This window comes from Carcharodon carcharias, chromosome 10 (assembly GCF_017639515.1).
Source record: "Carcharodon carcharias isolate sCarCar2 chromosome 10, sCarCar2.pri, whole genome shotgun sequence".
Classification (NCBI taxonomy): domain Eukaryota; kingdom Metazoa; phylum Chordata; class Chondrichthyes; order Lamniformes; family Lamnidae; genus Carcharodon; species Carcharodon carcharias.
The window spans coordinates 74,127,626-74,143,362 of NC_054476.1; the positions used below are offsets into that span (position 1 = coordinate 74,127,626).

A 15,737-nucleotide genomic window follows, 5' to 3' on the forward strand; every position below is an offset into this window, starting at 1 on the left:
TTGACGTTTCGAGTCCACATGACCCTTCGACAGAACTTGCGTTCGAGTCCAAGAAAGAGTTGAAATATAAGCTGGTTTAAGGTGTGTGTGTGGGGGGCGGAGAGATAGAGAGACAAAGAGGTGGAGGGGGGGGTGGGGGGGTGTGGTTGTAGGGACAAACAAGCAGTGATAGAAGCAGATCATCAAAAGATGTCAACGACAATAGTACAATAGAACACATAGGTGTTAAAATTAAAGTTGGTGATATTATCTAAACGAATGTGCTAATTAAGAATGGATGGTAGGGCACTCAAGGTATAGCTCTAGTGGGTTTTTTTTTTATATATAATGGAAATAGGTGGGAAAAGGAAAATCTTTATAATTTATTGGAAAAAAAAGGGGAAGGGGGAAACAGAAAGGGGGTGGGGATGGGGGAGGGAGCTTACGACCTAAAGTTGTTGAATTCAATATTCAGTCCAGAAGGCTGTAAAGTCCCTAGTCGGAAGATGAGGTGTTGTTCCTCCAGTTTGCGTTGGGCTTCACTGGAACAATGCAGCAAGCCAAGGACAGACATGTGGGCAAGAGAGCAGGGTGGAGTGTTGAAATGGCAAGCGACAGGGAGGTTTGGGTCATTTTTGCGGACAGACCGCAGGTGTTCTGCAAAGCGGTCGCCCAGTTTACGTTTGGTCTCTCCAATGTAGAGGAGACCACATTGGGAGCAACGGATGCAGTAGACTAAGTTGGGGGAAATGCAAGTGAAATGCTGCTTCACTTGAAAGGAGTGTTTGGGCCCTTGGACGGTGAGGAGAGAGGAAGTGAAGGGGCAGGTATTGCATTTTTTGCATGGGCATGGGGTGGTGCCATAGGAGGGGGTTGAGGAGTAGGGGGTGATGGAGGAGTGTACCAGGGTGTCCCGGAGGGAGCGATCCCTACGGAATGCCGATAAGGGGGGTGAAGGGAAGATGTGTTTGGTGGTGGCATCATGCTGGAGTTGGCAGAAATGGCGGAGGATGATCCTTTGAATGCGGAGGCTGGTGGGGTGATAAGTGAGGACAAGGGGGACCCTATCATGTTTCTGGGAGGGAGGAGAAGGCGTGAGGGCGGATACGCGGGAGATGGGCCGGACACGGTTGAGGGCCCTGTCAACGACCGTGGATGGAAAACCTCGGTTAAGGAAGAAGGAGGACATGTCAGAGGAACTGTTTTTGAATGTAGCATCATCGGAACAGATGCGACGGAGGCGAAGGAACTGAGAGAATGGGATGGAGTCCTTACAGGAAGCAGGGTGTGAGGAGCTGTAGTCGAGATAGCTGTGGGAGTCGGTGGGTTTGTAATGGATATTGGTGGACAGTCTATCACCAGAAATTGAGACAGAGAGGTCAAGGAAGGGAAGGGAAGTGTCAGAGATGGACCACGTGAAAATGATGGAGGGGTGGAGATTGGAAGCAAAATTAATAAATTTTTCCAAGTCCTGACGAGAGCATGAAGCGGCACCGAAGTAATCATCGATGTACCGGAGAAAGAGTTGTGGAAGGGGGCCGGAGTAGGACTGCAACAAGGAATGTTCCACATACCCCATAAAGAGACAGGTATAGCTGGGGCCCATGCAGGTACCCATAGCCACACCTTTTATTTGGAGGAAGTGAGAGGAGTTGAAGGTGAAATTGTTCAGTGTGAGAACAAGTTCAGCCAGACGGAGGAGAGTAGTGGTGGATGGGGATTGTTCGGGCCTCTGTTCGAGGAAGAAGCTGAGGGCCCTCAGACCATCTTTTCTTCTCCGCCGATGCTGCCAGACCTGCTGAGTTTTTCCAGGTAATTCAGTTTTTGTTTTGGATTTCCAGCATCCGCAGTTTTTTTGTTTTTATTATTGATTTATGTTGGGGTGGGAAGCGAATCATGACTTATATCAATTTTTGATTTTTAAAAGTTTGTCTTTTGATTTATGAGACTGAGATTGGCACATCTGTATAACTGAACCATCTTTGCTTGGTATTTTATCTTGATCCCATTGGCAATGGAAAAAATGTCTCTTCCCCCTCCTTCATTTGCTACCTAGCAGAATATTCTTTCAACCAAAGAGAATGTTTGTTTGAACAATTGTCTGTGTTCTTGCAGTCAGCTTTTGAGTTAAAAACAAAAACGCCAGGAACACCAAGCAGGTCAGGTAACGTGGAGAATAACAGAGTTGATGTTTCAGGTTCAAATGATCTTTCATTAGAATTGAAGGAAGATAGAAATTTTTTAAGCCAGTAGAAGTGGGGATGGGGTACGAACAACAAAATGGAAGGGCTATGATAAGGTGGAGGGCAGGAGAGATTAAATCACAAAAGATTTCATGGTGCAAAAGTCAAAGAGAGAGATAATAGGTATAGTAAAGAAACAAAAGATGTGTCCAGATGAGGTGTGAATGACTACTAAGCAACCATCTGAATACAAAATGAAGGATTAAAGGAAGAAACGAGCCACAAACGATCTGGCCCAGCAATAAAAAGCACATGTAAAAAAATGGAGGCAAAGGTTGTGACCTAAAATTGTTGGAATTCTTATGTTGAGTCCAGAAGGCTGTCATGCGCCACACCAAAAGATGAAGTGCTAAGCCATTGAGTTAGTTCACGTGTAAGTAATATAGGAAGGAGAACAAATTAAAATGAACTACAATGCCCTGCTTGTTTTTAGCTGCAGGCACAGATACAATTAGTGTATTGAACCTTGCAATTTGCCTTTAAGATTGTCTCCCCTTTTATTAATATAATGACTGTGCATTCACCAAGGTGATCCCTGTGCTAGTACTGAGATCCAAGTTTAGTTCCCTCATGTAGCTGATTTCACAATCTTTGCAGCACTCCTGCAGAGCAGTGCAAAACAAAGACCAGGAACTCCTTAACAGGAACATTTCTGAGCGGGAGTCATTGCTGTGATATATTTGCATGTTTCCATCTGATTGCCATTAATAGGGGTCTCGAAGTGGATTGTCCAATAAATTGACCTCCCAGCTGCTACCGGTTGGTTTCAAAAGACTGAAAGTTGTAGAGATGAAACAAAAGGATTGTCTATTGTTACAAATTAAAAATGCACCATGTTGTCTCAAAGATTGCTTGTCGATTGTACATCTTGTGGTTATGCACAGTATTTGGCATGCCATCTGGTGCACGTGTACAAGTAGGTAACGGATACAAGAGACAATCTTCAGGAATATTTGGCTAACATCTTTGATCGATTTCATTAAGCTCTGGTTGAGGTTTAGGTTAAGTGGATCAGTAAGTCCTGAAAGATTTGTGAGCTGCCTGCAATAAACAACATATTAGTTAGCAGTGAGGGGGAAAACATACATCCTGTCTTTTATCAAGTTTATTGACTTGTTATTCACATATTTGCAAACAGTCTGGTGGTTCTGGGGATCATTGAAGCTAATATTGTTTCTTGATGGTTCATTTAATGACTGCACTAAGAAATTGCATATTTCAAATCAATCACCAAGAAAAAATAAACACAGAAAAAATGTTTTTAAAATTTCTCACCTCATTATAAGTCAAAGATTCAGTGATTGTTTCATTAAAGGAGCTGCAATTGGAAACTAGATTTTCCTGCATCTGTAAGATCAATTACTCGGACTGTAAATTGATGTCTATGAAGATAGTGGCAAAGCAAAGGCTATGGCAATTTTTTCCTGCAGCGATTCCATGAACTGGTTATGTGGAAATCTTAAGTTCTAAAATAGTCTTTTAAAGCAAATCCTAAGTACAGCACTTGTTCGAAGTGCTACTTCTAAGCTGATCTCGTGGGAAAATCAGCTGGCCTGTTGAAATTTGGAGCATGTCAAGAATTTAAGAATGGAGATTCCATTTGTGTGCTGAGCCTGTCCTCTAAGCCTATGTTTAATTGTTTGAGTAGTTTCATTTTTAAATCTGTTAGCTATCAAACACGTCACTGTCAAACCACTGGTACCATTACTTTTAAATGTAAGTGACAGCAGTGTGAAAAATGTCAAGGATTCAGCAGGGTTGCAGTTGCCATTGTTTTCAAGTGGAGGACAGAGATATGATAATAACTTCCAACCATTATCAATGCTGAGTAATGGCTGACACAAAAGTTGCGGGAAAATTATGGAGCCCCGTAGGTTATGTTCTCCATAGCTTTTCTCCTAATTGACATCATACTAGGACCTCAACAGCAAAGTTACATATTGGCACCAGTCTTCAGGAAAATTTCAGCCAGTGATTTGTTGTAATGATCTTCTGCAGTGAAACCCAGCTGAACCTGATACAAGGTTTGTGATGGTTATGATTGCCCATTCAAATAAAACAAAAGTCAAATTAATTGAGATTCAATTTTTCTAAAAGAAAATTTTATAATAGAGCTAGGAACAAGGTTCTGTTGAGAAAGCTTGAGGAGCTAGGGTTGAAATTAAAACGCAAACCTCACAGATGATCTCCAGATTGCAAGTGACCCGGGTAACAAATTGGCATAGGGACAAACAGATTAGAAGGGTAAATGCGTGGCTGAAAGAGTGGTGAGGCAAGCATAGGTTTTGATACATGGAACTCTGGCACTAGTACTGGGGCAAGAGGGGAGCTGTCCTGTTGCATTGGGCTCCACTTAAACTGCACTGGGATTGGTGAATCAGAATAATTGAATCTGGTGAATCGAATGACTAGGATGTGTACTCAAGTTCTGGAGTGGGACTTGAACCCCTGTGACAGAGAGGTGTGAGTGCTATCAATGGAGCCACAGTTTTTACGTAATAAAGAGATGAGGAGGAACCACTGGATGTGGAGTATTTGGATTTTCAAAAAGCATTCGATAAACTGCTGCGCAAGAGGTTGTTGCAAAAAATTTGGGCTCGTTGTTTGGGAAAATATATTAGCATGGTTTGGGGAATATTTAACAGACAGAAACAGAATAGGAATAAATGGGCAATTTTGAGGTTGGCAGGCTATAACAGTGACTTAATGAGGGGTTAAGTGCAATGTGTATAAGTTTGCCTATGGTGCAAAACTATATGGGAAAGTAATCTGTGAAAAGAGCACAATGCAAACAAGTTTAGGCAGATTAAGTGAGTAGGCAAGACAGAGAATATAATATGGAGAAATGAGAGTTTTCCATTTTGGTAGGAAAAGTAGAAATGCACAATAGTTTTTTTTAAATGGCAAGAGACTGGGAAGTGTTGACATTTAGAGGCACCTTGTTGCCCTTGGATACACATGACAAAATTTAAAATGCAGGTACAGCAAGCAATTAAGAAAGCAAATGATATGTTAACATTTATTGCAAAGGGTTCGGAATATGATTTTTTAAAAAAAGCCTTGCTACAATTGTATAGGACCATGATGAGACCATAACTGGAATACTGTGAATAGTTTAGGTCTCGTTAACTAAGGAAGGATATACTCGCGTGGTGAGGAAGAGTACAATAAAGGTTCACTGCATTTATTGCTGGGATGAGAGTGTCATCCTATGAAGAGAGATTGAGTAGGCTATGGCTATGTTCCCTCAGCTTTAAAAGAATGCGAGGTGATCTCACTGAAGCATATGGGCCCACATCTTCTGGTCCCTGGAGGATCATACCCTGGAGGTACCCGGAAGTTAGGCTGGGGAACCCCACGCAAGGATTGGCTGGGCAGTTCAAACTTCCGGTGGGCAATCCCTTGTCTTTGGAACCCTGAAACTTTGATGTAAGGTCAGAGACTTTGGATGGTTCTGATTCTTTTAGCTGTATAGTTACCCAGGAAAATTTGGTCAGATTAAACCCAATTCTAACTCCTGGGTAACCATGTTACTCAGCCCCTACACCCTTGGTCCCTCCCCACCCCATGCCCCTTACCACCGGACCACGCTCTTGGACTACCAGACCCCAACCCCATCCACACGACCGATCCACTTCTCTCCTGACAATTCCAAGCCCCCATCCAACCCCTGCTACCCGACCTGATCTGATCCCTCAGCAACTTACTTTACACATTTACCTTCTCTCCTATCTTGTTAAAATGGCTGGGGCTTTTTAAACTTGCCAGTTTGCAGCAGCTAGTGCCATAAGGGTGTGTGGCTTCATTTCCTCCAACGACCCTGAACTGCACTAAAGGCCACCAGGAGCAGCTGTGCTCCATGTTTCTCAGCACATCGGGCTGGAAGTCCAAGTGAGAAACATGGAGCTCCAGACTAAAGTAGGAAAATAGGAGCAGAGTGGCAATCCAATCATGATTGTCACTCCACAGAAGATTCAGCCCAAACTACTTGTGGGCTTGACAGGTTAGTTTCTGGGAGGATGTTTCCCCTGATTGGGGAACCTATAACAGGGGTCACAGTCTTAGTATAAAGGACAAATAATTAAGGAGATGAAAAATATTTTCACTTGAAGGGCTGTGTACCTTTGGAATTTGCTGCCACAGAGCTGTTGGATGCTCAGTTATTGAGTGCATTAAAGTCAAATCCAAAAGTTTTTGGATACTCTGAATTGACAAGTGTGGAGATAGATGCACCCTGCTGCACTGAGGTAGAAGAGCAACCATGATTTTATTGAATGCCAAACCAGGCTCAAAGAGCTGACTAACCTCCTATTTCATATGTTCATATTTTTTTATTGTGCACAATTAAAGTATAACTTGTGGCCTGTCTGTTTAGTCAGCCACATATCCCCTTTTCCGTAGTCCATTGTACCAACTAATATGCCAGTGTGACTTTTTTTTTTCTTTTCCTCCTTTGTGAAGTGATTGAGGATTGATCAGCATAGTGTTGGAGAGTTGTGTTCCTGGACTTTGAAAAAATGTCTGACAATGTACGACGTGGTAGACTTTTTAGCAGAATTGAAGCCTATGGGATTAAAGGTGCAGTGGTAACATGAATATGAAATTGGCTTAAGGATAGATAGCAAAAAGTAGTGGTGACTGGTTGATTCTCAGCCTGGAATTAAGACTGCTGTGATGCTCCCCAGGGTTCAGTATTAGGACCATCTCTGTTAATGACCTGGACTTGGGTATTTAGGACATAATTTCGAAGTTTGCAGTAGGCACAAAATTTGAAATTAAGTAGTGAGGAAAATAGCACCAGATTTCAGGAGAGTACAGACTGGTGAAGTAGGAAGATGCGTAGAAAATTAAACTTAATGCAGAGAAGTATGAAGTGATGCCTTTTGAAAGAAAGGAGGAGTAAAGGCAACATAAACTAAATGGTACAATTTTTAAACAGCGCACAAGAACAGAGACACCAGGTGACTTGCTTACAGAAATCTGAAGGTGGACGACGTGTTGATGAGATGCTTGTTAAAAATTTGTGGGAATCTCTAACAAATAAAAGCAAAAAGTATAACTGGAAGAAAGTTATGAGAAACTTTTATATATCATTGGTTAGGCTTCAGCTGGAATATAATGTCCAACCCTGGGCGCAGCATTTTAGGAAACTTGTCAAGGACTTGGAAAGGATTTACTGGAATGGCACCAGAGATGAAATACTTCATTTGTGTGGTGAAATTAAGGATTTGGGATTGTGCTCTTTAGAACAGGGAAGACTGAGTGAAGATTTAATAGAGGTGTTCAGAATCATGAAGAGAAACTGTCTCTACTAGCAGGTGTGTTAGGAACCAGAGGGCACAAGTTTGAGGTAACTGACAAAACAGCCAGGAGAAGAGAAATGCAGTGAGATGTTATGATGTGGAAAGCACTGTCTGAAAAGGCAATGATAGCAGATTCAATACTAACTTGCAAAAGAGAATTAAATAAATACTTAAAAAGAAAAACATTACTGGGGAGTAATTGGGTAACTTCTTCAAAGAGTCGGCACAGGCCGATGGAGGAATGACTTTTTTCTATGCATTATCATTCTATGATGCAAGGAAGTGGCAGTTTGTTTCACTTCCTTCTGAGGAAAACCAAAATAAGTAGCCTACAGGTTTGCAAATAGTAGAGTGAAGAATTGGGCAAATCACTCTTGCCAGCAAAGCCTCTTTTAACAGTATTAGGACATGAGATCAATGATCCTGTAATGGAGTAGTAGATCTAGCCATTATGACAGAGATTGCCATACTCCTTCTGACTGCTGTATTATTAATAACATCTTCTGTTCATTCTGGCTGCTAAACATTCATGTTGTGATCCTGTTATGCCACTTACACTGAGCTTCTGTGTTTGAATTGCATTCTGCCTCATGTGCCTTCCTCGTTTCATGCCCTGCATTTATAAATCCAGCTTTCTAAAGGATTGATATATTATTAGTTGGGCCTGAGCTAGTGAGCTGAGTTAAATTGAAATCCTATACCTGTACCTTTTCAGGTTATCCCCTGCCTATTACGCCCATCGGATCATCCAGTACCTCTCACGTAGGGACAGTATTCGACAGCGCTCGATGCGATACCAGCCAAACCGAATGCGAGCCAGTTTGGAAAATTCAACAAGCAGCCCGGCCCAACCCATTGATGGTGCTGATATGGATTTTGATGATTTTGAGTAAGTACACATTGAATTCTTCTCTGATACACATGACATGCTAGCAGTAACTGCTACGCATGGTCACTAGGTGGAGCTTTCCACTGTAGTGGTTTAAAACATACACTGATCCATGTTAGCCCTCTTCCTCTCCTCATTTCTCGCCCCCTTGCCCCTCATCTCTGCCCCTCCTTTCATGGACTGCTCCTGTCAGTTGAACTGTGGAATGCCATTTGACATCATTATCACATGGAGCTCAACACCACCTTGTCTCTCCTCCAAGAATGGATGGATGTTAAATAGAAGGGGAAAGGTATATTCTTAGGGAACCTTATAATCTCGTGAAGACATATCTTTATATTAGCTGCAAAGTTCTTCAATATGCCACTGTTATAAGGGGCTTGGAAAATTCTTCTTGCAAAGATCATACCAAACTAGTTTTTGTTTTGCATTTGTGCAACTACAATTTTATATAAATGGTGCTTTGGAGTAATATTCTGTTAGTTTTGTGGCTATGTTCTGCTGTACATCCTCTCTCCCCACCTCACACATGCACAGATTAAATTTTTGAAAAGACTTTTCATGATAGAGTTGGGAAAAATATACTTTTCTGTACATTTAGAAACATAACTGTAGTTATGAAAGGCTTTTTATTAAAATATGAAATAGCACAGGAATTTCAGTTTCTGATATGTTAATTTTGATCTAGAAAGAAGTCTCATTTGAGTCTCTTGTTTACATTTCATCCCTATTTATATTATGTAATGCTATCTCCATGAAGCATTTAAACATTTTGGTCATGTCACAATTGCAAATATGTTGACTGAAATGTAGATCTGGTACATCACCTTGTCCTGAGCTTTTGAATGATGGCCTTCCCTACTTCTAGAGAGCCAACAGCTCCAGCTGTTGGTGACTGAGACATGCCTCTGGTTTTAAGGATTGTTATTTGGTAATTTACTTTGTTATTTTGGAATTGATTTTATTATTTTGGAATTACTTTCTTGGCTGATCTTACTGTCATAACTTCTGAATGTGATACTTTCAGCATAAAAAGAAAGACTTGCTTGGGTGCAGTCGGCGGTCCAGGTGCAAAATGCACTAATTTTGAGAAGGGCCCCCCACCTCCCCCATCCACCACTTGAACTCAAGGAAATTGGGATGCATTTTAGAACATAATTTAAAAGATATTCCTTGATGTATTTAAGAGTGGTAATGGCGCAGTTTGAATAATACAACTTAAAATGTGTTTAATCACACAAAATAATCATTTTTATTCAGTGTCCACCACCTGTGAGTTGCCTGATTTTAAATAACTGATAGTGACTTTAAACAAGCTATACAGAGCAATTTTCTAGTTATATTGGTGTACAATAGTCAGTTTCTTGGTAACTGAAAAAAAACCAAAAGCTTTTAATATATTAATGCACTGAGAAGCGCCAGTTTAATTTGAAGAACTTCCTTGAAGGCACACCAAATGGACACAATAGTGATTAATTTGATGTGGGATGTGGTCAAGTTTATGGGTTTGGCTAGCTTTGAATGCCATGTTTGGTAAGCTAGCTGAAAAAATCGTGGAATCTTGATTTGCACTGTATGTCATTTGAATGTGAACGTCCAAGATCTTTTGCATTTGTATGTTTTATTTTGGACAAATTTGCTTTGGAAAAAAACAACGCAATCTGGCGAAAACTCCATGCAACTGTATGTTGAATTATAGAAGCTTACACTATAGAAGCAGGCTATTCATCCATTATGCACGTGCTGGGCTTTTTGTAAGTGCTTAGTCCTGTGTGTACACATTTTGCCCATAACCATATAAACTCTTTCATCCTCCAAGTGCCTATTCAATTCCCTCTAACAGCTCCTTCTAGGACTCTACAGGTGATCTGTGCAGGATCTTGCAAGCCTCCATGCACGTGTATCCAGAAGATCACGGACGCCATTTTCATGAAAGCACAGAACTTCGTGCATTTCGCCCAGGATCAGAAAAGCCAGGAAGAAACAGTATTGAGATTTGTGTAGAACTCTGGTTTTCCACTGGTGCAGGGTGCATTGACTGTACTCACATGGTGCTTAGATCTCTGTGAAAGCAAGCAATCAACTACTTCACCCACAGGGGCTTCCACTCACTGAATGTTCAGCTGGTGCGCGACCACGACAAACACATCCTATACAAGGATAAAAACAAAAAACTGCGGATGCTGGAAATCCAAAACAAAAACAGAAACAGAAATACCTGGAAAAACTCAGCAGGTCTGACAGCATTGGCAGAGAAGAGCACAGTTGACGTTTCGAGTCCTCGTGACCCTTCAACAGAACATCCTATACAGGCCTGTGCACGATTCCCTGGGAGCGTCCCTGACTCCTACACCCTTAGCAGGTCTCAGATCCCTGACATCTTCCAGAGCCCAGAAAGGCTGCAGGGAGGGTTGGCTACTCGGGGACAAGGGCTACCCACAGAGGATATGGTTGATGACGCCCGTGCAGCGGCCTCCGACTGCAGCAGAGAGCCAGTATAACAAGGCTCATGCTGTGAACCAGACTTTGGTGGAGCCTTTTAAAATGAGGTTCTGGTGCCTTGATTGGTCTGGTGAAGTACTGCAATATAGCCCATTGAAGGTGTCATGCATCATTGTAGCTTGCTGATTGAACACAATCTGATGCTGCAATGGAGGCAGGAACTGCCTGAGGAGGAGATGGAAGAGCAGCATATCTCCTCCAATGAGGAGGAAGTTGAAGCAGATGACAGTGATGAGATCCTCGAAGGTGAGGATGCTGGCAATGAGGCCATAGCAATGGCCAGACGAGGCAGGCACGCATGGGAGGCCCTTGCAGCTGCAAATTTCATGGAGGATGATGAGGTGCAGTGAGGACAGTCCCAGTATCTTTACCTTGCATCTGTGACGTTTGACTCCTGCGTAGCTGATGGCAGTGCACATACTCTGTGCTCAGGCGCCTGTCATGGAGATGCAGTGGAGGCCCTAATAGTCGCTAGATTCCAGGAGGGTGATGATGAGATGCAGTGAGGACACTCCATAGATCTTCACATTGCCTCTGTGAATGTCTGACTTCTGTCTGGCTGAGGGCAGCTTGCCTGCACTCTGTGATTAGGGTCATGTCATGGAGATGCAGCAGTGAAACTCCATCTGATCCTTTGTCCGCCTTCAGCACCTCTCCCCTTCAGGAGCACAGCGTCACTGGTCACAGATGCTGAAGAGATAGGAGCCAGCCCCAGCTTAAAGATGCTGAGAGCACACAGAGAATGACAGAATTCTGTGATGCCTGCCTATGACATTCTGGCAACAATGACCAGCACCATTGAGGTGCAGGAATCACTAATGTGTCCAGTGAGTGTGAAGCCGGACCATCACTTTGGTCTAAAGGTTACACACTGCACAGGGAAGAGTCCCTGGACTGAGATGCCTGTCTTTATCCTGTGAAGGAACCAAGGTTTCACATCTGAGTGACATGAACACTGCTCATCATAACAAGGCACCATAGGCAAGGAGATATTCTGGGGAGTTTATTTACAATAGTGAACATTATGTACAAGGATTAACACCCGTGCTTGCACTGTGCAACTACATCACCTTAGCCTTCCTAACCCTGCCACAACATTTTGGTGCTCCACAGACATCCGCAGCGGAGGTGGAGGCAGCCTGCTAACTGCTACGCCCTGTTGCCTGTGATGACCTGGGTATGCGTTCTCTGGAGGGCCCCCTCATGTTTTGTGTGCCCCGCTGCGGGCCAACTGCACCCTCCTCGGCCTGTGGAGCTGGAGCTGCAGGCATCACTGGAAGAGGGGGTTTGCATTGGCTGGACATTCCTGGAGCCACCTGGGTGGATGACCCTGGGGTGTCGAGCTCCTGGTGGTCCTCCGTATGAGTGCCCAAGGGCCCTTGGCTGACTCCTTGAGGAGATGGGGAAGTTGGAGTGAGGTAGAGCTGCCCCACACCCACCTCGCATTGACACTGTTAGAGGCCAACTTTGGTGTCAGCAATGGAGTTTGCTGCAGTGCAGGACCGATGTCCTGGACCAAGGTCACCATGGCGGCCACCATCCTGCTAGTGTTAGCCTTGGTGCCTTGGCATGCCGACGCTATCGCCTCAGACTGAAGGCGACAGACTCCTCCACCATTCCTTGCAATCTGAGGAGTGCATCAGACATCCCTTCCTGATGTACGTGTGATTCTTTGCAGCTCTGCAGGCTTATCACCTGACTCGGACTGCAATTCCTTGCCTCTAGCAGTCCTCAGTGCTGGTGACCTGTTGTGGAACATATTGTGTGGTATGCTCACCAGATTGTGTTCCTGAGGCCACTCTATATCTAGACCCCACCCAGGCGTGTTGCCTTGCTGGTGGAGGGTGTGGGTGAGCACCGTGATGGGTCTTCAATGGTGCTGCGCTCAGGGTCGTCTTCTGAGGTTATCTTGGTGCTGGGGTCAGGGTTAAGGTTGCCTGACAGCGACTTGGCAGATGTGCCTAGGATGGAAAATGGAGATTATTAGTGCTTGGCTGCTGAGTTGAACACAGAATAGAGGACTCAGTAGAGTTGAGAGAGGGATGATGTGGTGCAGGATCCTCATGTAGATTTTTGCTGCCAACCTCCCAGTTGCCACAGGAACAGTTCACATCCTCACCAGCCAGCTTCAATTCCCGATGCTCAAATGGAATGAAGTCCTTGATATCCAGCACTTCACACCCCCTCTACTATTGATCTTGTCTTGCATAAAGACAGATGGAGAGATTGTGAGCAAGGCGCATGCCAGACCAAATGAGAAGGGTGCCGGGCGTGTATATGTGCTGAGTGGAGCCATGGACAGGGTGAAGAAGCTATCTCCAGAGGAGATGAGGCCAGATGGAGATGTGAGGGTGTGTGAGAGAGTGAGTGGTGATGTCCCTTGAGCTGGCAGTAAGTGAGATGCCAGTGAATGTGTGATGGGCTTGTGAATGGATGAGTTTAGACTGATGAAATGGTTCATTTACCCTGGCAGCACAGATAAGATCATTCATCTGTTTTCTGCACTATATGGCTGACCTTTGGTGTGCTGCATTGGCTCTGCCACCACCTCCCAAGCCAGACTGGTGACACTGATGAGTCTCCTGTGGGCGGAGTAAGGGTAGGGGACATCGTGGCGGGTCTCCAGAGCGTCCAGAAGGCTGAATTGGGGGACTGCACTCTTGGCTTTCGGGGCCATGTCTGCAGCAGAGCAGCCCTGAGCTGCAAGCATTGAGAAATGTGTTTGCGGCTGCAGTTTAAATAGGGCTCCCAGTGTGAGGAAGCAGTAACAACGTGATGGGCCAATCGGAAGCCGGCTGCCAGCAGTTCGGCATGTTTCCTGTGACTGCATAATTTGAGGTGGGAAAGGGACGATACAGTGCGAAAACCTGCCATTGTGGCCAGTGGGGCAAAACATCTTTCTTCGCGCCTGCTACTGCACTTAGTGCAAATCTGGGATGATTCCGCCCTTGGAGCTAGCCTACTGAAGACTAAAAAGACTTCTTTAAGAGACACCTCCTAACACCATACCTCTCAAACTCACAAAGCACTTTCATGTATTATTTACTTTACAGTGCAGTGACTTGGTGTAAACACATGTAGCAACCATTTTGTGCATAGCAACTCCCATCAATGATCAGCTAATTTGTTTTTGCCGGTGATGATTGAGAGAGCACTGTACGTCAGGGTACTAGTTGGAGAACTCTTTGTTCCTCTTTGGATAGTGAGATTGGCTTTTTAATACTCACCAAACAGGCATGTTAAATGAGCATTGAGAAAATGAGACCACCAACCCAACACTCTATCAGTGCTGCACTGGAATACGTGTTTAGAGTGCAAGCTCAAACCTATAAATCTCTGCCCCGGAGATACCATTTGAATGAAACTGGTGCACACAACGGATCAGACAATTTTGAGTTTTCTGAGAGTCCATGTTGCTGCTGTTTCTATCAATTTGGTTACTTTTTGTGGCATCCGATCATGTCCTGATTTATGAAATTTATGTGCTGTCTTTTTATCCCTGTTGTTACTGAGACTGTAGATTTGAATTTGGTCCGGAATAACTGATTATGGAAACCTTTTGAAATCTTGCAAGCTTAGTTTTTCTCATTCAGAATGGCTACTGTTCATTGAATCATGCTGGCCATTGAGAAGGTTTCAATTCCTGAATTTCTGCTTTGAAATATTTAATTTAATTGATCATTTTTCCTAGCTGGCTTCAATTTGTTTGAGAGTCTTATCAGTTTTTATGTTCAGAGGCCTGTTACTGTTTTTTTTTATTTGTTCATGAGATGTGGGCGTCACTCTCTAGGGCAGCATTTGTTGCCCACCCCTAATTGCCCTTGAGAAGGTGGTGGTGATCTGCCATCTTGAATCGCTGCAATCCATGTGGTGTAGATACACCCACAGTGCTGTTTGGTGGGGGAGTTCCAGGACTTTGACCCAGCGACGGTGAATGAACTGTGATATATTTCCAAGTCAGGATGGCGAGTAGCTTGGAGGGAAACTTGCAGGTCGTGTTCCTCCCTGTAGTGTCCAACTGGTGTTCTTCAGTGTAGTGTCCTAGGCCCAACCATCTTCAACTGCTTCATCAATGTCCTTCCTTTAATCATAAGGTCAGAATTGGGGATATTCGCTGATGATTGCACAATGTTCACCATTTGCCACTCCTCAGATACTGAAGCAGCCCATGTCCAACTACAGCAAGAGCTGGACAATATCCGGACCTGGGCTGACAAATGGCAGGTAACATTCATGCCACACAAGTGCCAGGCAATGACCATTTCCAACAAGAGAGAATCTAATCATCCCCCCTTAACATTCAATGGCATTTGAGTCATTAAGCCAATCAATGTAAGGCTTGTATTTGTATTTGTTGAAATGAGAGACATGTTGAAGCTTTTTGTCTGCTTTTTTAATTATTCTTTCACTGGATGTGAATGTCACCGGCTAGGTCAACATTTATTGCCCATCTGTAACTGCTCTTGAGAAGTTGGTGGTGAGCCTCTGCAGTTTGAGGTGTAGGAAAGTTCCCAGCGCTGTTATGAAGGGAGTCCCTTGACCCAGCGACAGTGAAGAAACAGCGAAGCAGTTCGAAGTCAGGATTGTGGGTGGCTTGGGGGACTTACAGATGGTGGTGCCCCCATGCATCTGCTGCCCTTGCCCTTACAGGTGGTTTGGGAAGTGGGTTTGAAAGGTACTGTCGAAGGAGCCTTGGTGCGTTGTTACAGTGCACCTTGTAGATGGTACGTGCTGTTGCCACTTTAGAAACTAGGAGCAGGAGTAGGCCATTCAGCCCTTCGAGCCTGCTCTGCCATGCATTATGATCATGGCTGATCATCC

At 44.0% G+C, this 15,737-nt stretch overlaps 1 protein-coding gene across 4 annotated transcripts in view; it reads left to right on the forward strand.

The window, feature by feature from the left end:
• Positions 1–15,737, forward strand: part of LOC121283200 (activating molecule in BECN1-regulated autophagy protein 1-like) — a 508,780-nt gene that overhangs the window by 181,533 nt on the left and 311,510 nt on the right. For 3 of the 4 annotated variants that reach the window (XM_041197450.1, XM_041197453.1, XM_041197451.1), the window contains one exon: positions 8,241–8,414. The exons of the other annotated variant lie outside the window; for it this stretch is intronic. In XM_041197450.1, coding sequence (XP_041053384.1) covers positions 8,241–8,414 — 174 coding nt within the window. The remainder of the gene's footprint in view (positions 1–8,240; positions 8,415–15,737) is intronic. 4 annotated transcript variants of the gene reach the window in all.